General features: G+C 37.0%; 1 protein-coding gene across 1 annotated transcript; it reads left to right on the forward strand.

Moving 5' to 3' along the window:
* The first annotated feature begins 9906 nt into the window (after positions 1 to 9906).
* LOC119778287 (ethanolamine-phosphate cytidylyltransferase-like) lies at positions 9907 to 27872 on the forward strand. Its single transcript, XM_038277455.1, has 13 exons — positions 9907 to 10232; positions 19430 to 19518; positions 21129 to 21290; positions 21361 to 21427; positions 21516 to 21600; positions 21698 to 21739; positions 24363 to 24495; positions 25403 to 25485; positions 25590 to 25667; positions 25753 to 25818; positions 25893 to 25958; positions 26045 to 26133; positions 26690 to 27872. The coding sequence occupies exons 1-13, from the start codon at positions 10102 to 10104 to the stop codon at positions 26799 to 26801; spliced, it is 1203 nt and encodes a 400-aa protein (XP_038133383.1). The 5' UTR covers positions 9907 to 10101; the 3' UTR covers positions 26802 to 27872.

The raw sequence follows: 27872 nt of genomic DNA on the forward strand, positions 1-27872 counted from the left end.
GTATCTGTAAAGCTTGCATATCAACTGTTAAGCAAAAAAAACTTTCCATAAGAGGATGGAAAACAGTAACCGGCCACTTCCTCTTCAAGTCCACTTTCTTTATCAGTTTGAAAAAGGGAAGTCTCTGCTGAGTTGACTGAGTGTTGACAATCCAGGTCAGGTTGTCCGTGATGTGAATCTCCAGTAGCCTAAAAGTGGAGAATCTCTCCAGTGTGACTCCATTAATTTAGAGTCTGGTTCCTCTCTCGTTTTCCTGAAGTCTATCACTATTACTCTTGTTTATCTAGTGATAGATTATTCAGAGAGCACAACATAAACAGCTTCCTCGCCTCATCCATGTATGCAGCTTCATCACCTCTACTAGCAAACACTGCCACTGTTTTATCATCAGCACAAATGATAATTTAGTTGCTAGGGTGGGCAGGTGAACAGGAATAAGTGTACAATGTTTGGAGAAGTGGGCTCAACACACAGTCCTGTGGGGAACTGTTGCTTGTGTGGAGGGTTGATGAGGAATATGATCACATCCTGCATCCAGATGTGGTTTCCAGGGTGTTCTAAGTCCCTGGATGGGCTGTGCATTGTGCAACTATGCAACTGGTGGGATGCTGGTCTTGAGTTTATGTAATTTCTTAAAGCATTTCATGACTACAGGCGTCACATCTACTGGTCCACGTTTGTCACTGTGAGGGTTTTGGGGCTACAGATTTCATGCAAGGAGGAAACTGATTAAATATCTTGGTGAGCACCTTGACTAGCGAGTTAGCCCACTCTAATACTCTACCAAGTATCCAATCTGATCCTGGGGCTTTCCTTAGATTAACAGATCTTGTTGTAATCCTTCTCACTGACTTTTATTTGAACACTTAAAACGCCTTGGTTGGGAATCTGTCAGGGAGACATCACTAAGGCCTTTTAGCAGGCAATAAGCGATTCAACTTCTTTGCAACTAATCGATTGAAGGTACCAATCCTTTAAATCACGCATGTCAAACTCCAATCCCAGAGGGCCAATGTCCTGCCACTGTTAAGATGTTTTTCAGTTTTAATATATCTGAATCAAATAATTAGATCATTAGCAGGACTCTGGAGAACTTGGCTGCCTGCTGGGAGGAGGGTAAATTACTCATTTGTTTAAAGTGTGTTGGACCAGGGACATGACTATAAGTTGCAGGATACTGGCTCTTTAGGATTTCAGATTGAGACCCCTGGCTTAAATTGTGCATCATATCTCCCATGTGTAGTTTTATGGGAAAAGATCCTTTATTTGTCACCTATAGACCTACTTGGCAGCCTTAATACCATGCCCTAGGTTAACGGTTGCCTTCTTGGTCTTCTCCCCACCCTGTATTTTGTCTCTTAGACTCGAAAAAAGAAAACCTGTCTTTTTGTCTGGGGATTTCGATTGGAATAGACACAAATGTGTGTATCAAGCAGGACCATGTCGGCGTAGAAATTGATATTGTCAAAAATAGCATGAAGAGGTGTGGGTGTTCAAATACGGACATGTCTGTTAGAGAATCAGAGCCTCTGATGGGCTTAAAACATGGTTTGGCGTTTTTGTGCTTCAGTAAAGACTAAGGAGACATAAACAGACAAACCTACATGTGGGAGAGGGAGAACCCTATAGGAGAGTTTTATCTTACAACACACCTGATCCAGTGGATTCTCTCTTGACAATGGCTTATATTTGGAGAGCACTTTCCTTAAACAAGTTTGAATAAAATCTGATCACTGTGGCCAAATAAGCCAACCTCTCTTAAAGATCTCAATCCATGCTGGTGTTCAACTTGTTTTTCTGTGACCAGAGCCTTAATGGTTTGTGTCTTTTTGGACATCTTAATCATCTTCTGCTTATACGTCCAGGTCCCAGTGGGGCCGGTGCCTGTCCAGTCTATGGGCGAAAGGCAGGCTACACCCTTGTGTATCACAGGGCAACACAGAGACACACAACCATGCACACACATGTGCATATTTCTAAACCGTAGACCAATTTGCTACAGCATGAGGGCAATGGTTTGGATGAAATGGTTGAAACATTTACACAGTTTGGTGTTCCAACAGGACAATGATTCCTAAACTGCGTGGATTTAAAAAGCCAGAGTAAATTCAAGTTTTTTGTCCTTCATGCAAATGTATAAGTAGAACCGTACATTTGAGTAATGAATTAGTTTTACCTAATATATGCAGTTTCCTAAACCCATATCTCATTTATCTACCAAATAAAACAGTTTCTTCCCTAATTTTACTCATTGGTTTTCAGATTAAGAGTGGCAGGGTTTGGCCGAGGATCTCTTCGTATGCACTAAGCTCCTACAAAACGGGCCACTAAAAATGAAACAAAACAGTCAAAGACGAGAAGCAAAGTGGCAGCAGGGATGGCAGCTCTGTGTTCTGCTATTTTTCTCTTTTCTTTTTGAATTTAGTTTTCTTGTCATAAAGGGCTTCAATCCACACGTAGACAGAGATGGGGGAACAAACATGTAGAGTTACAATCAAGAGCCGCTGCCAGAAGCGCTTCCCCTCCCATGCCAAGTGTCGTACCGCATGGTATTGTAAAAGGAGAGCTGATGCTGAAGCAGCTGCACACAATTGTTTAAAGACTTTAACAAACGCACTTCTTCCGGGGGTCGCTCTCACTGAGGTGTTAATCTGCACTCGCTCTCAAAGCGAACATCTCAGCAAAACTCCTTGTCAGAGATCTGGGTGCTGATAACACTCCCTGTGCGCACATTGTCCTATCTTCTCCTTGTCAACATGCTTAGCTATCTACGGTGACGGGTTAACTGTGGGAAAATATATTTGTAACTCTTGACATAGCCCAGTATCGATGTTGGCGTCCTTATTGCCGTGGCCGTCTTGTGGAGTTAATCTTTTTTTGGTGTCAAGTGTCTTTTAAAAGGTGTTCAAGAGGCACTGTCGAGCAATCTCTGAGTCTCCTCTCGAAGGCAATGACTCTTTATCAAGCATACTGGTGTATAGTATGTAGCTGCAGTAGGTACTGATGACCGTTGTGAAAAAGTGACCCTTAATATGCAACTCAGTGACAAGATGTGAGAGAGATGTGAAAGATTAATAGATATTGTCTAAGCTGTTGTTTAAATGTTCTTGCTGCTTTATTTTAGGATATATATTTTTGTTTTTTTTGCTAAATGTGTTTGTTGTTTTCCTGATATTTTACATTCTGAAGTGTGAAAGCATTTGGCTCTTGTGAACTTAAAAGACCCCAGGGTTTCTGCACTGTCTTAAAATTTACCTTTGATCATTTTCTACATGTGAAAAAGAAAAATTAGTTTGACAAATTGTTTTACCCGACTTGATTTCTTTTTCTGTTCTCAAGTTAGAAAATCATTGTCTAAATAAAAAAAAAAAGAAACATAAAGTGCTTCTTAAAACTGACTTATATTAAACTTCTATCCTTTGTCTTTGATCTACAACATTACAACTTTAATTACATTGATTAGGTTCATTTTAGAGGGAGCGGAAATTGTGGAAATAAAAGGCAATAAATGAATTAATGATGATCCAAAACAGTGCTTGGTTTAAATGTTGAAAATTTAATTTCAACCAGTTGAATTAATTCATAAAACATGAGCAAACTGTGTTATAAATCTTAGCTGAAAAAAAAAAGAAAATGAACTTTACCACTTTTATCAATCAAAATTCAACCATGGTGTCAAGTTTGATGCAGATAATTTACTATAAAAATAGCCTAATTAAACAGCAAAGCTGGGATGATGTAACGATGCTTTTTAGCAATTAGTGTAAGGTTCTTCCAAAGCCTGATTTAAGCCTCACAATTTCTAAAATATGTGTTTCTAGGTTTAGCTGGAGAATAAAATATGAGGTTTGTTCCCATGAAAAACTTGCCAGATGTTTTCTCCTAATGCCAAACAGCTTATTCTGTCAATTGCTCTATTTGCAGGCATTTATAGTATTGTGATTAAAGTTTGAGGGAACAAGACATTTTGGCAATTTCCTATTTATCAAAATGTCTTGCTGATCCATGGGAGACAGAACTTAACCACAATAGCCTGATACCTACCAATAGGACTGGTCACCATCTTAATTCACACACTTATGGCATTAGGGTAGATTTTTTTCCAGCCAAATGAAAAACTCAATTAAATCTCAGAGGCTCACTGTCCCATCTTGTCTGCTCCAATATAACTCTTCCAGTGAGGAATCTACCATCCCACAGCATCATACTGCCTCTAGCAAGTTTTTCATGAGCACATCTAACATACTGTACCCCAGTGATGCATTTCCTATCAAATTTGGCACCGTTTCAAAATAAAAAAAATAAACCATAAATCTAAATTGTTTTTTATTTATTTGTTTTATTTGAAATGTGAAGTGGTAACCTTGGAATCCATAACATTTCCATTCTCACTCAGATTTTCCGATATGGCTGGCTTAAAGACATGCTAGATTACAAATGTTTGCAGCGTTTTTTTTACTCGCGTCCTTCCTAAGGGGCTCATGCAAAATCAAAATGTTTCTTACTGGTATTTTTGTGTGTGTGTGTGTGTGTGTGTCTCCTCTGCTGCTACACCAGTCTTTAATGCTCCATGTTTTCTATTTCACCATCCGCTGCGTTTTTTGTTCTCATTATGTAACGGATTTCTAATTGATCTCAACACTGTAATTTAGTCTCCAGATGTAATTTTATAATTGGTCATTGTTTTTAGTTCTTTGTAAGCAACGTGTTAGAGAGGATAATAACAGCATTCGTGCTCCAGTTGAATTTAATAGCTCTCAAGACATTGGGATTTTGTTTTAAAGGTGTAATTTGTAAATGATTGACTGTGCAGGTTTTTGTTTTGTTTTTTCTTGCTTTGTGGAGTGGGGTTTGTGTTTCAAAGGGAATATACGTGAGTAATACAAAGTTAATATTCAGTTTTGTTATTTTTCTGTATGGGTTGTAATAAAATATTGCAGTACTTTGTATGAAAACAAACAATAGTTAATTGTAACTATTTATAAATTAAATTATTGTACTTTTTGCAATCTGTAGATAAGCACTATGTATTCCTATACAGTATCAACTGTGGGTTTAAATGTGATTCTCTGAGGTGTCTAAGTTATTGATGTATATATTGTATGTTTGTTGATACAGCTTACTTTATTTTCTATAAGACCAATAAAATGTTTTGGAAAAGGACCTTATGCTTCATTGCTGTCATTTTAATTTCTTAAAATTGGGTTTAGCGATATTCTGTGGCGTCATTGACCCAGTTTAATGCTTGTAAAAATAAACTGGCTGGGAAGGCTTTTTGCCGTCCAGTATGGGTTTCAGAAGACGGCGATCATTTAGATGGCACATTTTTATTTTTTTCTGCAATCCAAAAAAAGCTGTTGAGCGACCCACTTTGGTTAACCTCAGCGGACGTATTTTTGGCCCGACACGAGTAAAACATTAGAGTCATGAAGGATGTCTAGGTGTGCTTGTCCTAGATTAGGAGTTGTGAGTTAGTCATCTCAGCTCCCTGTGGAGCTCCTGAACCAACCCCCCTCATCAAACATCAGCCTCCTCAGCAGCATTTCAACCAAAACACATCTCATGAGAGAAGTAGCGCAGACAAAGAGACAGATGGCTTCAGACAGGCTACATCTTACAGCTTCATCCTTAAGGGCAACTTCAAACCCCAGCTGCCCTGGTGTGATTTTATAGCAATATTGTTTTTTTCACTTCTTCTAAATGCTCCTACAGGTCTGTGTGACCTGTGCCTTAAAACAGACCCTGCTTCTCTCCTTGGATGCCTGCCCCAGACGAGCACACAGCCTCTGAAGAGTTGATTAATTTGGCGGGTTGGGTTAAGGTGAGCTGGTGGGCTATGTAGGACAACATTCTTCATCTTCACCCACTTCTGCAGCAGGTGCCTGCCCCAGTTCTCAGACCACAACCTGCCATGCAATTAATGTTGCCACTTCCATCAGCAGAGGTGAACTCTTACCATACATGCCCAGCTGAACTTTGGCACGCTACATATTCCAGCATCGTAGAACATAAATGTGATTTTAATGCATTTAAAAAACAGTTGATTTACCTTTTGATTTAAAAGTTTCTATCAGGAAGTTAACTTAAATCTGGCCTTAAAAAAACCAAAGGAAAAATTCTTAGTATTTTGATTTGTTTTGTAATATCAATTCTGTGCTCCTGTTCAGATAAAGAACACAAAACAAAAAGATGAGAATATTCGGTTTGATTGATCAGTAGGAAGCGGCAACATGCCTGTGTGGGGTTAGGTTTCCCTCTGCTGGAATAAAGCAGTCAAAAAAAGTCAGGACAATTTTTTTTTTTTTTGGAAAGACTTTTTATTACCCTGTAAATGATTCCAAATTTGTTAGCAAAATGGGTTGAGTGACTAGGTTGAGCATTGGGGCTGCAACTTAAACTTGCCAAATCCTCTCTTCCAAATCCAAACCGTTTTATTTGATGGAACGGGGGGGCATCTCAGAACAAATATATAGTAGGAGAAGATCCTGCAAGCTCACCTGCCACAGTTAGAAAAACAACCACATAGAAAATGCTGAGTGCTTTGGAATCAAATCAGAGTCTATCATGAAAAGGAGCCAAGAGGCGTTATGATTCTGATATAATAATAGTATAAGCTGTCACTGGAGAAGATGGTAAGCCACAGCAAGGACATTTTTTTACTTTTTGTAGCCAGTTTATATTACGGTGGTGTTTTCCAAACCTTCCAGCTTTACCTCTGGTTTGGTTTTAATGTATACATTCAGTCATTCACTCATTCATGCACATATTGAATGAGGCAAGCTATATCGTAGCCACAGTTGCCCTGGGGCACACTGACAAAAATTAGGCTGCCGTTAACAGGTGCCACCTGGCCTTCTGACCACCAAAAGTAGGTCCCAAGGACACAACGCTAAAAGCTGGAGCCGGGTCTTGAACCAGCAACCCTTCGGTAAGAGGGCAGCTCCTGCATCCCAATAGTAAATTGGTTTATTTGAGGGAAATTACAATATTTTTTAAATCTATTTATATTTATGTGTAAAATCATTTAACAAAGTGTTATTACTTTAATATGAATGGTAAACTTGAGCACAAGACATTATTAAAATGTGTTACATTTCTGACATCCACTGCAGACCTGAACATAATTTTTTTTTCTTGCTCTAATCGGACTTTTACAGCAAATAGTAGCAGGGGGATATCATGTTCATCTAAATATATAAAAACCGGTTGATTTGACTTTGAATAATAAAACAACACACTGTTGCTCTAAAATAATTTGACAGTTTTGAATGGATGTCATCTGGTAGTTAGTTGTCTAAACGGCGAACATGATTATTTTATAGATATGCTGCTGAGATTGAGCACCAAGAGGGATGCATGGATGCGCTTGGAGGTAAATACATTCAAGCCTGTCTGATTTGTTGGTTTAACTTGACAACTAGAAAACATATCCTGGGATTTTGGAAGTATGGAAAAAAGTTATCAGCGCTATAACTGATAGTACTGCTACCATGATAATTATAATAATTATAATTAAATTGTAAGCTTGAATAGAAGTTCAGTTGAATTGCATTATGTTCACAGAACTATGCATGCACATCTTATTTTTATTAAAAGACAGCTATGTTGAAATTAGCTTTTCATTATTTTTTGTTTTCCAAATAGCTGGTAGTATAGTACTCAAAATTGTTTTCTTAATGCCAAAGAGAAGCCAAACAGATTTACCGGCACAAAAAGAGCATTACCGCTTTTGCCACAATTTTCCCCTTGATATTAATTTAAGAAAAGGTGTGTAAAAATAGAGAGGAAAATATTTTGTTAGATTTTTATTTTTTTGTATTCTTACAAACACTTATTTAACAAACATTTATCTTTGATTATGAACTTTTTACATGAAGGAAACCCTTTTTAATGACCAATGTCTTCCATGTCAATGCTGAAAAAAAATCCTTGACTGAAAGGCATTTTAGAGAGAGAAAGTATTAGTTGAAAATGAAAGCATAAATACAGACTGTAGTTTACATGTTTTATACTCTGTCAATGGTAAAACATTCTTATTAACTTTATAAATTTAACTTGAGGCCATACGTGAAAGTTAAGTTTGTGAAAGTGGTGGGGATTTGTGCTAATCAGTGTGACCTCATAAGGCATCACCAAATGAGGTTGCTGTTATATTTAATGAAATCATTTTAATGCCAATGTATCAAGAATGTTTTAGGGAGTGGATGTGACCCGCTGGTTATTTGAGTAATAACTCATTAATACTAAAGAGTCACAAATTGACAAACGTGCAGTTGCCAAACCCACCCAGAGCCATAGCTCTGTTGAACCATCCATTCCACCTGCTCTTAGCAGTAATGATTTTATGGGGTTCTTTATAAATAAGATTGATCTTATTAAAAATAGTAAAGAGAGTCAAACTGAGTCCTTTTTAAACATAAACTTAAAGACTTTTTATTGAGAGGTCAGACATGGGTTAGGGTTAGATAATCTAACTGACCTGATCTTGTATCTGTGATGTTTTAGTGTGTAATTTGTCACTGTGTTTTGTGTAAAAGCCTAACTGGGGAAAGGCATTGAGAATTAGCCTTAGCTAAAATGTTGTAGTGTGTGACATGATCATGAAACATACTTGTCCCTATCAAATAAACGAATAAATAAATAACATTCCAAGATTCCAACGGAACCTTACCTAACCATTGAACTTCCCTCCTCACTTCCAGTTCTGGGTCACCAGCTTTCTGAGTTCCAGATCCACTCCTGGTTACTCCTTCAATAAACCTGTGAAACTTTTGCCTTGTTCTCGGAGTGGTTATCTCTGCATGTGGGTCACATTCGTAAACCAATCATGACACCCTAAAAACATTTTCTCTCAGTAGTTTAGCATTCAACAAAGTTGATAACCACAGACAGACAGACAGACAGACAGACAGACAGACAGAGGCATAGCCATAACATTTTTATAGGGTGGTCAAAAATGGATAGGCAGCAGAACCTCAGGGTAAATCTACACTGTTCCAACAGGAAAATGAAGGAGCAAAGCATCCATATTTTCTAAATAAAGACAAACTATACTTTCCTACAGCCCTCGCTAACAAATAGACGCATAGATTAAAAAAACATCTGTGCTTTCTAGATAAAAGGTAAAGTGGATAAAATTCTTTCAGGTTTGAGGGTGAACATCTCTTTTACATTACCATTACTTACCTACTTTTATCAATAATCATCCTGTATAAAATTGATATTTACAAGTACTAATATCTACATAAATTGATTATTTATTACGTTTTTATCAAAATAGTTATTCATCTATGATTTCACTAAAGACTCCTAGATTAATGCAGAGACATCCTTTTTTCTTTACCCCATAAAACACAAAATCTAGTTCTGAAAAGAGCAGGAAATTGTACTTACCATCTTTAATGTTAGTATACTGATGTGCATAATGAACCACAGTGTTTTTGTTATCAAGTGATTATGAATATATGAAAAAAAAATAGTAAGTAATATATGAAAAATTAAAAGGTTTTGAAAATTCCACTTGAGTTTTAGGGGGGAAATGGGTGGCCCCCCATCTAGCTCCGCCCCTGTAGATAGATAGATAGATAGATAGATAGATAGATAGATAGATAGATAGATAGATAGATAGATAGATAGATAGATAGATAGATAGATAGATAGATAGATAGATAGATAGATAGATAGATAGATAGATAAAATACAAAAACGTTAGTATTATGCAACAACGGGTTGCTTGGTTTTGCTCTTTAACTTCTGTCAAGTAAGTAAAAATAGGCACGTTTCACATTTTTCAAAATAAAACCCTCTGCGACCAATGTAAAGAGGCCATTTTTAATTCAATTTGCGCTTCCTCTGTGTGTAGTTTGCGTTGCCCCTTCAGCTTGACGCACCGCGGACCGTGCGTCTGTGCGTCGCCGGTAAAGGAGGCGTTGGCGCATCGCACCACTGCCGCTCCTGCTGCTGCTGCTCAGACCGGCCGTCCTGTACAGAGACGGAGGCTCCTGTCACAGAATCCGCCTCGCTTTAACAGAATCGACCTGCGTCAATAAGACACGCGCTCCATCATAGATCCTCCCCCAAAAACCCCAGAGCGGGCTCAGAATGATTAAAAACGGTCACCACCAGCACCAAGTGAGCGCAGCTGCAGGGAATAACGCAGACACGACCCCTGCTGATGCAGCATGCAGTCCGGAGAAGAGGAGGCGAAGGATCCGCGTGTGGTGCGACGGCTGGTGAGTTGCTGATTGGTCAGGTTTTATTGGTGTGGTGGAAATCCCACAGTAACGTTTGCATCCTTTGCTTCGTGTTTGAATGAAGTTGTCACATCAGGACAGGCCGGATTTATATGCAGGCTGCAAGATGCTACTGGACACCGTTCATCTCAAGCAAAACTTTTCATTCAATATCCTGCAGCATTAATTCCCACACCTATCCTGTTATAAATGGGATTATAGATTTATACAGAGCCAGTGTGCTACAATAGGAATCACTTAAGTTTTCATTACACTTGTTCATCTCCCATTTACTTAGAGGTAAACAGAGGCTATTATGTAATAAGATAAGATAAGATTAACTTTATTGTCCCAAAGGAAATTTGATTTGGGTACAGACTCAAATTATGTGTCACACTGCATTCCCACGTAAAAACACTGCTATAAAAACGCCATTATAAGACAGTAAATAAATACATTATGAAGAAAATTACATTATATTCACAATAAAACATTTTAAAAGAAAAATGTAAAAAAAAACGTCTTTAACAAAATCTGTTTTGTGAGATAATGACTGCATAAAAAAGCATGTCAGTTTAGTTAAAATTTTGAATACGATTGCCTATTCCACAATTTACTGCTTGATACTGTTTATTGCCTTGATGAAAAACGGAACAAATGAGTTCTGCTAATAAAATATAAATAATAGAAAGGAATTGTTTCATGTTGCTATTGATTATAAATTAATGTTTTGTTTAACTCTTTAGTGTTTATGATCTCAAAATGACATCACATTACAAAATAAGATGAACTTGCTTCGCTTTGTGCAGATTGTTTAATATATTTGTTTCTCAAAAAGCTCCTTGTGAAACTACTTAAATATATAAAAAAATGTCATTTTAGATGTTTATTAATCACCTAATTATAGGTTTTTAAAAATGAATTTCAAAGACTGGATGACAGCTTTAAGTTATTTAAGCATAAAATGGGCAACATATGAGAAAGTTAGTTTAGTTCTCATTTACTCCTTTCTACATGTCACCTGTCAATTTAAATGCATCTCTTATCTGTTTTTAATTTTCCAACTTAAAACAAAGGCTTACTCACATCCCTTAGTAAAAACAAAAAAAAACAACTTTTAGTTTTGATAACTTCCAATTCTAAGTTGAACTGGAGGCAATTAAGACAAAGGTTGTTTGACTTCATCACATGACTTTTTTTTTTTGGACTTGCTGTCCAGAGTCTGTACCTTCAACTGCAAGGCAGTCATCAAATTCCTTAGATCCCTGTTTCTTTGGAATATTGTTTTGAGTCAGCTATGTCAGCCTGTTCTTAAATTGTGGACAGATTGCAACTTCATCTAACACATGGCTTATCTTGAAATAGATAGTGTTGAAGGACTTTGGGAGTTTCTGCAAACACACATCGGCAACACTCCTTCCAGCATGACGAAACAGGATAACACACATTCACATATACTTACAGTGTTGTTGAATGTCATAACCCTGTGACATTATTTCATATCTGCCCATCTTTTTATGGTATGCATTGTTGACACAACCCTCCAAACACTCTTTTCCCTGCACCATACACCGGATACTGTTGTACATATATTGGGCTCTCCAACTACTGTAAGCTAGACAATGGTATATTTTTTCATGGCTTACAATTACTGTATATGGAAGTATGATAAGCATGAGAATACAAGCAAATATGTTGGTGGCAGAATCGTGTTCAGTGGTTGTCTTGTTGGGTTTCTAGCTGCAACACAGACTAAAGCAGTTTTCAAACCCGATGTCGACATGAGCAAAGAATATTATGTGGAAATATAAATGCAATCTCATGACATGTGCCAGGAATGTGAAGTTGGGTTCAAATGGGTCTTCAGATTAGACAATGCACCGAAGCATGCTGCCAAGTTAGTTATAAAATCATTTAAGGGCAACACATTCAATGTTTTGGAGTGGCCATCACACAACCTGATCTCAGTCTAGTAGATTTGTGGGGGTCGGTCCAAAATATATGGCCCACAAACCTGATATAGTTACTCCTGTTCAGTCAAGAGGATTGGGCCAAATACTATGTAAATAAACACAAACATAAACATTTTTTTAATCTCTTTGATCTATCAATTGGCAAATAGAGATGAGTTTGTCATGGCTGTGTCATGATGGGTTCACTGAAAGCGACCCAAGAATGCAGAACACCACTGACGGACACAAGGATGAAAGTTTAACAGTTTTATTAATGCAAAAGCACAATGAATAAACGGGTTCTGGTTCGGGGCCTGGATTCTGGTTCACCGGAGTCTGCCTGAGAGACAGTTCAGTTAGCGTTGCCAACAGAGGTTTGATTTCCAGACGTTCACTGATTGTACCTTGAGGGTTCTTGAGGTTAGCTTTGGGAGAGTCACTGTTGGTTCTGGAGAAGAGTTCATCAGCAGAGTCCGTTAGCTGCTTCAGCGTCTCACTTCTAATTAGAACAGACCTTGGCTTTGGGTTTCCCAGCTCTAGTCCAGAGCTGCTTGGAGGTTCTCTGTGAATCTTCAGGTTTGGCTCAGAGGGTCGGCTCGGAAGGTTAGCTCTTCCAGAGCTTTCACAGAGGAGGCACAGGTTTCCTGGAAAACAGACACAGGGGTTAGAATCCTAGCTGGATTCAAAAGTCAACGAATTACTCGGAGGATCTAGGCTTAAGCGCTGACCAACTGGAACAACACTGCGGCGTTGAGGCAAGGTCTGAAGACAGCTTAAGTAGTGGATCCTCTGATGATCTTGACGAGCTGCAGCTGTTCAGGAGGCTCCCTCAGAGGATCCACGGCGGACTCTGCTGGAGAAAGGTGGAATTTCTCCAGCTCCCAACAGGCTGACCTATAACAAGAAAACTTTAGTCGATTCATTGCCAGTCAGGGTGGGAAAATAGGGATTTGGCCCTCACCTCATTACACAGATTAACATCACATTATATCCTTTAATCTGATAAGCATTTAAATGTATACAGCCTGGAATATGCAATTAAAAAAACAGTATGGTTGATAGAATTACTTATTAACTCAACACACTTCTGTACTCACTGCTTTCTTATTTATTAATAGAAAGATTTTATGTTTGCTTGGCCAGAATGGAGAAAAGGCTTTTTTTTCTAAATATACTAAAAAAAAAGAAAAAAAAGAAATGTACTGCTGCATTAAACCAGCTCGGTTAGTTTTGAATGAACATTGGAACATCAGTTTTGGAATAGTCTACATGACCACATGCTATAAATAATGAATCTCTTGGGTTTAACTTTAGTTGTCTAATTTGCAGTTTGGTAACAGTTTGAAACTATTTTTGATCTGAGCAGTTTTGCATTTTAATCCACATTTTTATATTAGCTCAATTTGTTATCCTGTTCAATTGAAGTCACCATTTCCCAGTAGACTGATTACTATGTTTACCATCACCAAATATCCACAGTTCCTAAAGCTTTATATCAACTGGCTTCCTCAAATAAATCAACTTGAATAATCTATCATGTATGCCAGCATAATTTGTACACTAGTTTTTAAAGAAATTAAATCACCAGAGTAATCTAAATTAACTGATAATTCAAATGACTCAATCCAAAATGGCCAGACTCCGCAGTGACTAAACAGATGTTTTGAATTTCAGTGGACTGGGATTACAGTGGCTTTCTTTTGTAGAATTCCTGCCGTTTCTCTGTAGCCGCGTATTTATGCGTTGATGGCATGTAACGGAATATTTGGGATGCCGCAATATTAACCGGTGGGGTGAGCATGCAAAGAAACCCAGTGTCAACAGAGCTCATGTTATTACCCCTCTAACCCCTCTGATCAACACCTGCTAAGGCCTTCAAGTAAATTTCCCCCCTTCAGCCACACTCTTATTTCTAATCCCTTGTCCATTTGATGGAAGTTTGAAAAAAAATTCCAAGGAAATGTTAGCTTTGATTTTTTTAACTCATACTAAGGTGTATTCTGTTCATATTAGTCCACCTGGAGAGTAAAGGGAGTCAAAGGTCTGTTGTCAGAGAAGCATCATACCAAAGATACAAAGTCTATTCCACAATCTGCTGTGCACAAGACTGTAAATACTCAGCCAATAAGATGTGTTTTCTTTATTGATTCTAAGCTTAATTATCTTAGATTATCAGAGACATATCAGAGTTTACTGAATAAAATCCTGCTGTTGCCTGCCATTTCCTGCACATGTCCCTCGCCATCTGCACACATGTCTGCAAAGCCTTTGCCCTCAAGAAGCTTAGGTGCCACTTGGGTGTCTGTTAACAGGCTTCTCTAATTAAAATTTCATCCTGCTGACAGTGATACCCTCATGAATCTTCCTTGATAAAAAATAGAGGAGGAATAAGGCCACTTGTTTGGCATGATGCTGGAATGAACCTCCTAGACAAAAAGGTCTTATGTAACTCGTTTACTTAATCACCCAACATTGCTTATTGTATTCCTCTTGGCCTGTTCAGTGAACTTAGAGCTCCTGGATCTTGTTTTAATAGCTTGACAACACTAAGTGCATTCCTTTTGTTACCATTGGAAAACAATTCAGTTTGGACCCAAAATTATGATTTCTAGTTGCATTACACAGCAAATGGCCCGATGAAGCTACTATGAAAAGAAAAAAGTAAAGAGAACATGAAGTTTAAAGTGTAATTAACAAAAAATACAAGCTTGTAGAACAGAAGTAGAATATAGCAGACTGATGAAGAGCGGTCTTCATGTCCTCCAGCAGCCTAAGCCTATAGCAGCACAACTATAACAACACAACACAACTCAACATTTTCTTCCCCGCTGCCATTAGACTGCTGAATGTTTTGTAAGATGGGTTATTGCCTTGTATTTTATTATATTTTATCATTATATATAAAAAATTTTTAGAACTGTATATTTACAGCCATTTTTACTATTTTTACTGCACTTTAAAAAAAAAAAACATTCCAGAGAGCTGTTCCAAACGAAATTTATTTTTGTTTTATACTTGTGTAAACAAAATTACAAATAAAATCTGTCTAAGTCTATAACACAGCTAAGGATAACCTGAGCTACTCAAAGTAAAAAGTTTATCAAAGTAAAGATTTAACCTCAGTCTTAAAAGTACACAGGTTGACTCCCTTAATGGACTAAAACTGGAACACTGAAAACTGAATGATCTGCCTCCAGTTCTACGTTTAGAAATTCAAGGAGCCAATAGTAAGCCTGCAGATTGGGAGTGAAGTGATCGATTAGGTCATAAAACACTCAGGTGTGTGATATATAATGGAACTTGATTTTTTAGGGCTTTATATAAATAGAGGAGAATTTAAATTTCCACTCTGGATTTAGAAGGAGGTCAATATGATCTACGTTTTTAATTTTCATCACAAGCTGCACTCTGCGGCTGCAACCTTTAAAGCTGCATTTCAAGTCCAGTTGCCCTTTGTCTTTTTTATTACTATTAGCTCTGGAGCAAAGTTAAGTCTGTTTGCAGCAGGATTGGTTGTTATTGCTCTGCAGGGGGTTAGAGGCACCACTAGGCTCACTTACTGTCTGTCTGATGCTTGTAATCTAATAATAATACTGTTGTTTTTCTATTGATTTTTTCTGAGCAAGGTATTTATAGTGCTGTTCATTGTATTCTGAAATAAATCAAGAGGACAGGAATATGCGCAATTATCCGACTGTTTTTCCTGGCTTCACGTCTCCTAATCCAAGGAGAAAAGACAAAGTAAATATCAGACTGTGAACGTTACAGAGCCTCTGATGAAACGCTAACACCCATCTGTTATGTTGTTCAGTGATATTACTGTGCTACACTCTCAGTCTCTTATCTGTGCTAATCTAATTAACCACAGACACAGTCATTGTTGAGGACAGACAAGTGCACACTCTTCATCATCCCCACATCAATTTACTATTCTTCTAAACTGTACATTATATTGTTGGGTTAATGAAAAAAATTGTAAACACAGGTGCATCTCAATACATAATAGTATCTTTGAAAAGCTGCTTTTCTGAGTCATGTCAATGTACTTTATTTATCTATGTATCTATGTATCTATGTATCTATCTATCTATCTATCTATCTATCTATCTATCTATCTATCTATCTATCTATCTATCTATCTATCTATCTATCTATCTATCTATCTATCTATCTATCTATCTATCTATCTATCTATCTATCTATCTATCTATCTATCTATCTATCTATCTATCTATCTATATAAACATAACTATTGGCATGCTTTTCAGTTATTTGTGATGGTTATTGTTTTAGGGTAATATGGAGCTAGAATTAATTTCTCAAAACAAATAATGTAATTCTTATAAAGGACTAATTAAAAAATATATTTCTTTTTTTTTAATACAGAAATGTTATGTCAGGATCAAGTTATATTTTATACAATCATGGGAAGACTACTGACTTACAAGTTGTTTATGAGGCACAACGTGTATTTGTTGAAGAAGATGGCTAAAATAAAAGGTCAGAAAGATATGTATAAGCAACAAAAATACCTGTATCCAGTCTTTTTAGGCCAGTGCCAAACAAGAAACAATGTGAATGCCACAAGTAAACCTACCTGGGCTTAGTTTGCAATTTCAGCAAATAAACAGAGTTGCATACTGATTACGCAGTTGCTACACCACATTAATGCAGTTTTCTTGCAAAAATATCCTGACATACTGTAGAGTTCAAGTAGTTTAGAGTTCTTATACCATACAGTAAGTGACGATCATTTTGAGTAGGAAGACTTCTGCAGTAATTTTCCTATTAATCTTATGCGAGTCTCTTTGAGAAACCACCACCTACTTCTCTTAGAGCCCTGATCAATTCCAACCTTCCCCTCCCCTTCTCACAATATACTAACAATCCTATAGTCATAAACACTCTCAAAATATGGTCTCAGCTCAGACAGAACTTTGGGTTTAATAACCTTCTCCATCTGGGTCCTATACACAATAATCACCTTTTCCTCCCAGCTAAGGTAGACTCTGAGTTTACTTTCTGGCAGAAACATGGCATTCTTAATTTTGAGGACTTGTACATAAATGATAGCTTTGGAACCTTTGAAGATGTGTCACATAAATTTGGCCTCCCTCGGTCTAGCTTATTTAGATATTTCCAAATCCGCCACTTTCTTCAACATCACGACCCCAGTTTTCCATACATATTACCTTCTGGTCTAGATGATCTATTAAAATCTCAGTTTAATTCCAAAAGACTGGTCTCCAGAATCTATGATAGTATACTCTCTTTTAAAAACATAACACTAGAAAAGACCAGAGCAGACTGGGTGGAAGAGCTGGGGGAGGACTTGGAAAAGGACACTTGGGAAAACGCGTTATTAAGAGTAAACAACAGCACTTTCTGTGCTAAGCTTAATATTATACAATTTAAGGTCCTACATCGTATTCACTATTCCAAATCAAGACTAGCTAAAATATATCCTAACATAGATGCAAGATGTGACAGGTGTCGAAAAACTCCAGCTGACTTGACGCATATGTTTTGGTCATGCCCAGCCCTGGCAACCTACTGGTCAACCATCTTTAAAACACTATCAGAAGGATTGAATATTAACCTTCAACCCAACGTCGCTATGGCCATATTTGGTGCCATAGATGGAAGATATATGACATTAAGGGAAGGCCATAGAAACATAATTGCTTTTACAACGCTGCTCGCACGGAGAAGAATCTTACTGCATTGGAAATCTAAAAATCCACCCAAGGTGTCCTTGTGGTTTAGTGACCTGACACACTTCATGCAATTAGAGAAAATGAAATATACTCTAAGGGGATCTAAGGACAAATTTTTCTCTGTCTGGGGTCCGTTACTGACACATATATGTAAACTTAAAACTGTGCCCACTTAAATACCCTCTGCCAGTCCTTCAGAGTTTGTATATGTGATTTGCATTCAACCCATGTGTACCATTCCCGGTGAGGTGCACAGTCTTGGTGCTGGAGAACTGAGATAAATGTTCGTTATGTTTACTTGCGTGCGTGCATATCTGGATGTACATATGTATGTAAAACTGATTATTATAATTTTTTTTTTTTTTTTTCTCTTTTTAATCTATCCATATATTTCATTACTCTCATTTATTACTACGATAATTTATTTATTTATTTTATTTAACTATTATTATTATAATTTTTTTTTTTTTTTTTTTTTTATCTTTTTTCTTTAATTATTTATTCTATATATATATATATATATATGTATAAGTACGGGTATATGTAGGTGTGCATGTATACATGTGTATATATGTATATGTCCCCTATTTATTTATTTATCTAATTATATTTATTTTTTTATTTTATTTTTTTTATTTTTTTTTTTTTTTTTTTAGCTATTGTCTATTCTTGTATTACTTTTAACTATCTACTCCTGCTAGATTGGTGTCCAAACGGTTGTCGGGATGGGGGGGTTAAAATATAAATATGAGTATCATGCCTCTTGTATGGAAATTATAGATTGTACCACTGATGCTCAATAAAAAACAAAACAAAAAAAAAAACAAACAAAAAAAAAAAAAACAAATAATGTAATTCTTACAAAGGACTAATTAAAAAATATATTTCATTTTTTTTAATACAGAAATGTTATGTCAGGATCAAGTTATATTTTATACAATCATGGGAAGACTACTGACTTACAAGTTGTTTATGAGGCACAACGTGTATTTGTTGAAGAAGATGGCTAAAATAAAAGGTCAGAAAGATATGTATAAGCAACAAAAATACCTGTATCCAGTCTTTTTAGGCCAGTGCCAAACAAGAAACAATGTGAATGCCACAAGTAAACCTACCTGGGCTTAGTTTGCAATTTCAGCAAATAAACAGAGTTGCATACTGATTACGCAGTTGCTACACCACATTAATGCAGTATTCTTGCAAAAATATCCTGACATACTGTAGAGTTCAAGTAGTTTAGAGTTCTTATACCATACAGTAAGTGACGATCATTTTGAGTAGGAAGACTTCTGCAGTAATTTTCCTATTAATCTTATGCGAGTCTCTTTGAGAAACCAAAATTTTAGCTTTTCTTTGGCTAGAAAAAAAAAAAGTTAAAAAAAAGTGTAAGTTCTTGCAGTTTTGCCTTCAAAGAAAATAAATAAGTGGGACTCTGGTGTTTCTCTGATTTTCTCCTACAATTTTAATAAAAATCCTAATATATAATCATATATATGTAACTTTGTTTTTAAACTGTTCACCTGTATAGCTACGACATGGTGCATTACGGCCACTCAAACCAGCTGCGACAAGCCAAAGCTATGGGAGATTACCTCATCGTTGGAGTGCACACAGACAGTAAGGCTTAAACAAATGCAACAGATACTTAAATTCATATGAAACTAATTGCCGCTAAAGCATGAAGTCTGTGTTCCTCTGTGGGAGTTCATTAGTGCATGTGTTTAATGTGTTTTTGGCAACTCTTCTGGCTGCTCATGTAGAAGAGTTTCTCTCACTAAACAGGTTTCTGTCCTCAAATGAGAACAAATGAGGGATAAATACAGAGTACAATTTGGTGCTGTTTTCTTGAAATAAATGTGCAAGATAACACCAGTACAGATTTTTTTTTTTATTAGGTTCCTCTAGATACTGGACACATCAGTAGTAGCTCAATTTTATGCAGATTCAAAATTCATTAATGACCATCATGTTATGGCTAAATTTCCCCCAATTGACAATTTCTTTTAGCCTGGGTGCCAGTCCGAACTTAGTCCCGCCCACAAGGTTTGAGTTCGGGGAAGTTCGGTCTGGCTCTGCTCCATAGAAGCACGAGTATTATCGCCCACTGTCAGGCGATCCAATCAAATTGTCAGGGCGGGCTTTATACGATGATGGACAGATGATCAAGAGTAACGTTATCAACCACGTGACCAAAGCGCGCTTGGGTGACAACAATAATGGCTGCCGCTGGAGAGTTTGGGTGAGTAGATTCTGCTATTAGGTCTGTTCTAGAAGATATCGACAGCAAATTAATTTTAAAAGAGGAACAGAGAAACGCGATCAAGTCTCATCTTCTTATTCTAGGCGTGAAACTGCACGCTTTGATTTTTGTGGACAGCAACTATGCATCGCTTAACATACGTCACGCACTCCGTTGCTCTTATTGGTTGTAGGTCTATCCAATTGAGTGCAGAGGCATTTTTTTTCCTGGTTCGTTCGAAACACGCCCCATAATCACAGCTCTATGGAGCAGTATCAGACTCATATTCTGACTAGAATTGAGTCGGACTACGTCAGGCTAAATTTCTTTAACTTTGTTTTAAAATTTCACTCTGGATCATTTTGCTATATCATCTAATGATTGAAATACTTTACTGTATCTTTCGTAGCAGTAGAAATAATTGTTGCTTTTCTGTTTTCAATTAAGTAATCATCTTTTTTTTTTAAATATGTGAAAATGCAAATAACTATGGGATATGTGAAATTGTAAGCATATACTGTAAAACTGTGTTGGTTTAACTCATCTCACTGCAGGAATCCCATATATGCCTACAGTAGGCAAAGTGCAATTTACAATTATACTGTAAATGTGTTCCAGATTTGCTCCTTTCTCAGATTAAAAGTCCCTTTTAGAAATAATAAACTTTATTTGGGTGCAATTTTTGTATATAAAATGTTATATTTATTTGTCTGAGATAATTTTCTTATCCTAAATTAGTTAAAGTTGTATAGACTGAACAGAAGATGATATAAAAAAAATATTAATCAACTGACATCAATCTGTGATGTCTAATGTGTTTTCCTGTATAAGTGGTTTTAGTGAAATACTTTTCAATAACAATCTAATTCACTAGATAATACTGAAGTGATGCATTTTTAAACTGGGATTTTTCTTTCTATGTTCATTAATCAAGATCTTTTTGCTGGTGGTTTTAATTTTTTCACTTATCTAACTTTATTGTTTGAAGGTGAGATTTCAAAGCACAAGGGTCCACCAGTCTTTACTCAGGAAGAAAGATACAAGATGGTGCGAGCCATAAAGTGGGTGGACGAAGTGGTGGAAGGAGCCCCGTACGTCACAACCCTCGGGACCCTCGATAAGTACAGCTGTAACTTCTGCGTGCATGGAGGTACACCTGGCTTAAACGGACAAACGATGAGTAGTGGTGATTTAGGCCTGACATTGTCCCGTCGTTTCAGATGATATAACTCTTACTGTGGATGGGAAGGACACCTACGAAGAGGTGAAGAAGTCAGGGCGCTATAGGTTAGCCTGCAAAACACAAAGGAAATATAGTGTCAGGATGGGCTTTTTAGTATTTTACTGTCTTACATGTTATTTTCTTTTGTTGCAGAGAGTGTAAAAGGACGCAAGGAGTTTCCACTACAGACCTTGTTGGCAGGATGCTTTTGATGACCAAAGCACACCATAGTAATATTGTGAGTTCTCCTGAATCCCAGTTTAACTTTTTCACCTAAATTTGATGATTTTAACCTAATTTTATGTCCTTTGTCTTGTCTTTTTTTTTTTTTCCAGGACAGCTCAGACTACCAGAAGCACACAGACAACTTTGGAAAGGTGCGGTAATTTTCTGCCTTGTTCACTTTCTACTTCAGCTTAAACAAGTATAGAGCAGTAGCTGTTGGAGCAAAATGTCAGCTGTTTAAAGAACATGCTTTGTTTAACATTCCTTTTAACATACACTATATTGCCAAAAGTATTTGCTCACCTGCCTTGACTCACATATGAGCTTAAGTGACATCCCGTTCCTAATCCATAGGGTTCAATATGACGTCGGTCCACCCTTTGCAGCTAGAACAGCTTCAACTCTTCTGGGAAGGCTGTCCACAAGGTTTAGGAGTGTGTTTATGGGAATTTTTGACCATTCTTCCAGAAGCGCATTTGTGAGGTCGCACACTGATGTTGGACGAGAAGGCCTGGCTCTCAGTCTCCGCTCTAATTCATCCCAAAGGTGTTCTATCGGGTTGAGGTCAGGACTCTGTGCAGGCCAGTCAAGTTCATCCACACCAGACTCTGTCATCCATGTCTTTATGGACCTTGCTTTGTGCACTGGTGCACAGTCATGTTGGAAGAGGAAGGGGCCAGCTCCAAACTGTTCCCACAAAGTTGGGAGCATGGAATTGTCCAAAATGTCTTGGTATGCTGAAGCATTCAGAGTTCCTTTCACTGGAACTAAGGGGCCAAGCCCAGCTCCTGAAAAACAACCTCACACCATAATCCCCCCTCCACCAAACTTTACACTTGGCACAATGCAGTCAGACAAGTACCGTTCTCCTGGCAACCGCCAAACCCAGACCCGTCCATCAGATTGCCAGATGGAGAAGCGCGATTCGTCACTCCAGAGAACGCGTCTCCACTGCTCTAGAGTCCAGTGGCGGCGTGCTTTACACCACCGCATCCGACGCTTTGCATTGCACTTGGTGATGTATGGCTTGGATGCAGCTGCTCGACCATGGAAACCCATTCCATGAAGCTCTCTGCGCACTGTTCTTGAGCTAATCTGAAGGCCACATGAAGTTTGGAGGTCTGTAGTGATTGACTCTGCAGAAAGTTGGCGACCTCTTCGCACTATGCGCGTCAGCATCCGCTGACCCCGCTCCGTCAGTTTACGTGGCCTACCACTTCGTGGCTGAGTTGCTGTCGTTCCCAAACACTTCCATTTTCTTATAATACAGCTGACAGTTGACTGTGGAATATTTAGGAGCGAGGAAATTTCACGACTGGATTTGTTGCACAGGTGGCATCCTATCACAGTTCCACGCTGGAATTCACTGAGCTCCTGAGAGCGACCCATTCTTTCACAAATGTTTGTAAAAACAGTCTGCATGCCTAGGTGCTTGAATTTATACACCTGTGGCCATGGAAGTGATTGGAACACCTGATTCCAATAATTTGGATGGGTGAGCAAATACTTTTGGCAATATAGTGTATTTTAGTAGCTTTGCCAGCAAACAGTGAACACCACTTCTGTTCTTTGATGAGCAGAGTTACTAACAGTAAACAAGCTTGCAGCCACAAACAGATCAAGGTCTTTCGACTGGAAGACTAATGCAGGTTATTTGGCCAGTGCTGAAGAAATGCAATCTTGATTTTGCCCAGTTTGGAGTTGGTTTTGTGACCCTCAGTTCTTTCTGGCTGCTATTTGCTTAATGTCATAAAGAAATTTTTTTATTTTTTTTAAGAGAATTTCCATAACTTAATATTAAAACTTGTATTACCCTGCCATTTTTCTAGATTTGATAGTTTTAAAATGTATTCCTTACATCAAATCCTCCTTGTCTCCTTTCAGAATCTTCTAGAAATATCTCAATTAAATTTTGGTCCATTCCTGCTAATAGAACTGCTTTCAGCTTTTAAGGCCACCTAGTTCTACCCGCCTGTGAATTAAAGTCATAGTGATCTGACTTTGAAGACAATAAAGAAGGATCTTTCTGTTGTTATTGTAGAATTTAGCAAAAATAACCAATACAAAGAAAGATTAGATTTTAATAAATCTAAATGACCGAAAACAGACTAAACTTTAGATTAGACAACCAGGTTTCATCTCAAATTTATATAGTTGAACAGTAAATAGTTAAATATTTTGTACTTAGTACAACTCAATTTCTTAAATGGGAAAAATTATTTACTAGGGATTAATTTTCCAGCTTTTTTATTGTCATTAAACTGTCACAAGTACAGAGCAACAAAAATGAACTTTCTGCATTTAAACTATCCCCTTGGGGAGCAGTGGGCTGCTATTGTGTGGCGCCCAGGGAGCAGTGGGGTGTTAAGGGTCTTTGCTCAGGGACCCAGAGTGGCAGTCTGTGGGAGTGGGGCCTGAACTCAGAACCTCTGGATTCCAAGTGGAATGCCCTAACCACTAGGCCGCCACTCCCAAATACATTACACACGGAGTGACGTTTTCAACTCTGTATTTAATGAAACAGTGACATTTGAGATGAGAGTATTATATCCAACCAGTCAAAATATCAACTTACTTAATGGAGTTAATGGAAGGCATGTTTACTATTTGCTCAGAAGATAGTTTAAAATGTACCTTCAATCACAAAAGAGCCTCATGGGAGTTCCTTGTTCTAATTTATTAAATATAACTGAACACTTATAAACTTGCAGATATAACCTGTTTTAATTTTCCTCCATAATGCTCATTTGCATGGTTGTTTGGTGACATCTGCAGAAGGGCCACAGCCCATGGACAGGAGTGTCTCAGTTCCTGCAGACTTCTCAGAAGATAATTCAGTTCGCCTCAGGCCAGGAGCCTCAACCCGGAGACACAATCATCTACGTCGCAGGAGCCTTTGACCTCTTTCGTATCTTTTTCTAAATTAAGAAATTTAGTTCTATGCACACCACATTAGTGATGATTTATATATATATATATATATATATATATATATATATATATATATATATATATATATATACACTTTTTGGAGCAACACTCAGGCTATTGCTGAAATCAGGTGTCTTACCTGTTGACGGGTATGGTGGTTCACTGTTCATGAGTAAGGTGCTTTCATGTGTCTTTTTTGTCGTTTGTTAGAATTATTTTTTTTTTTAACAAAAATTATATTTTATTTTACTTAATTATAATTTCAAATTTTTTTTATTAATTTACATTTTTCAGTTTAGCTTTATTTGACTTACTACTGTGATTTAATCTTTTTCTCTAATGGAAGGGTATGTAAACTTTCAAGCATGACTGATATGTTCATGCTGAATGACTGTAGTCTCTAAAACACATATTATATGCTGGCAGTGCTGTATGGAATTAGTATTAGGAAGATTATTAAAAAAGACATAAAGTAAAATAAATTCAGAAAAAAGCCAGAACACAGAAAAAGATTAGACATCTGATTATGTGGCAGCATGGATAATGTAAAGAGGATATAAACCAAAAAACACATACACACTTGTTAATACTGTTTTGAGCAAAATAACATTTTGGAATGTACAGCTACAGCCATTTCAGGAAAATCAGCAATGAATGAGAAATGTTTTACTGTCATATTAAGATTGCATTTATTGGAAATGTTGGCTTAAACATCTTTTTTTGTCAGATTTGTTATTGTTTTTGTGCTTTGCAGACATTTCTTCTTATTATAGTGTTACATACAAGCACTATGTCAACTAACAGTATGTTATTACAGTTTTAAAATAAAGTCATTTGCTGTTTTTTATGAAAACCATTGTTTTCCTTAATGATGGTTCTGTCAGACATCGGCCATGTTGATTTCCTGGAAGTGGTCCATAAGCTTGCTGAAAAGCCGTACATCATAGTGGGGTTACACTTTGATCAGGTGAAGCTTTTTAACCATTTTTTTTTTTCTAATATAACCGAAAATGTATAATAATATTGTATTTAAGATACCTGGCCTGTCTGACAGATATTCCTGTGTCTCAGGAGGTAAATCGTTATAAAGGGAAAAATTACCCCATCATGAATGTCCATGAGAGAACGCTCAGCGTACTGGCTTGCAGAGTAGGTTTTTCTCCTCTCCTCTCATATCAAATATCTATTTTGACTCTGTTTTGATTCATTTTTTGTATTTCACATGGTGTTACAGTATGTATCAGAGGTGGTGATTGGCGCCCCTTTTGCTGTCACAAAAGACCTGCTGGATCATTTTAAGGCAAGTAGAAAAACGGCAAAGATTTCTTACTCTTAGGTTAGTTTTTCTGCAAATCCTTGTGTTTGTGTCTTCAGGTGGATCTTGTTTGCCACGGTAAGACAGAAATCTACCCCGACAAGGACGGCTCTGACCCTTACGCTGTAAGACCTCATTCTCCTGCCAAACTTCTTATCTTTGCAACGATGATCTGGGATATTTTGTCTCATCATTTTTGCTTTATTTTCAGGAGCCAAGAAGAAGAGGCATCCTGCGAACTGTGGACAGTGGAAACACTCTTACTACAGATGCCATCATGCAAAGGATAATCAAAAACAGGTGATGCATTTTTTAGCAAGTGGTGTTGATTGTTTTACTTCAAAAACATTGCATGGTAGAAAGATTTAAAAGCAAAATGCAAACGTTTCACTTTGTTTAAGCCTTTATCTAACAGAAAAAATCTCAGATTTAAAACCTTTGTAGAACTCTGAAGTATCATTCAATTCATTCAATTTAAAATAGCTGTAAAAAAGTGCTTGTTTTCAAAGCTATTTTGCAGGACTTGAGGCAGGTTTATTTGTTAAAGGTGATGGTGTCAGAAATAGGTACTATAAAAGGATATAAATAAATCCTTTTTCCAAAGTCTCTCATTTTCTAATATTTTATATAATAATTAGACCTAATACAATAATGAACTGGCCTTGTATAAATTGTAGCCCTTGATTCTTATATTGATATCTTCCTTAGTAATTTTTTTTCTCATTCTAGATCACTTTAAGTTGAAATCTTCATCTTTTAACAGTTTTTTTGTTATAAAAATAAAATTTTATTAAAAAACCTTGCAGATTTTTATTTCTCCTTGTTATTTCTATTTGTTTGTTTTTGTTACCTTCAGGCTACTATTTGAAGCAAGGAACAAAAAGAAAGAAGCCAAAGAGATCGCTGTGATCCAGGCCATGAAGCGACAAGAGGAGAAGATTGAAGGACGACCCCAAGCTCTGATGTAGACATGTGTCTCCATCTGTGGTTCCGACCCAACATTAACAAGCTACATCGATATACACTTCTCTATAGCAAACCTGTCATAAGTGTTATGGCACCACTAGATTATATCAGCAGTATTTACAGTAAAAGGATATTAAACCTGCTGTGGGACCATTAGGTGTTAATAATCCAGAGCAAGAAACATGTAATGCATCCATACATTTAAAATTCTAATATATGCCTTTTAATATTCTAACATTTTATATTTTTTTTGCCTTTTAACAGTGGAAAAAATTTAAAAGTTTATTTTAGTTTTAAACACTTAAGAGTGCAGGTTGGAGATGTGGGTCAAAGATTTATTTATCTAACAAGAAAGTAAATGGATTGGTCACCTCAACTGAGCTGTTGCTGCTTTTTGCACAGCAATAGTCCTACGGTAACCCTAACTGTTGAAGGTGTGTATATATTGTGTCAAAGTGTGTGAGAGTTTTACAATCTTGGCAGAAAATGAGGGACACATGCCCCTGTGTTTCTGTGCAGCTAATAGGCTTAAACTATTGGGACCTCATGTGCTCCACTCTGCACTGACTGCTCAGAAATCATCTGAACTGTTCTGTTTGTCTTTTTTTTAATCACAATGAAATGTTAAGACCTGAAGGTCTTGCCTTTTGAGTGCAAGTTTTTAAACCTTAAATACTACATTTATGAAATGATAAAACTGCCTGCTTTAACTTTGGTTTTCATTGCATGAGTGGAGATTAATGTTAGAGTGTTACCATGGTGATGAATTAGATTTCCTACTTCTCCTAAATCCTAAGGATTCTAACATCGGTGGATATTAAATGAGATCAAATAATATATATTTTTTTGTAGTAGCCTCATATACTGTATGTACTCAATTCCATTAGCTGCTGTACTGTAAAGATAGTAATGTAATGTTTTAAAAGCATAATACATCGTATGTCAAGATGAGATGAAGTTAGTGTAGCCTATGACCTGTATGTTATTGATTCCTTCCCAAGGAAATACTTTATAAAGAAGTCGACTGGATTTACAGTATATTATTGCTGATAAAAAATACTTTCTGAAAGACA

Source organism: Cyprinodon tularosa, unplaced genomic scaffold (genome assembly GCF_016077235.1).
Source record: "Cyprinodon tularosa strain WSP-4 unplaced genomic scaffold, ASM1607723v1 ctg131, whole genome shotgun sequence".
Classification (NCBI taxonomy): Eukaryota; Metazoa; Chordata; class Actinopteri; order Cyprinodontiformes; family Cyprinodontidae; genus Cyprinodon; species Cyprinodon tularosa.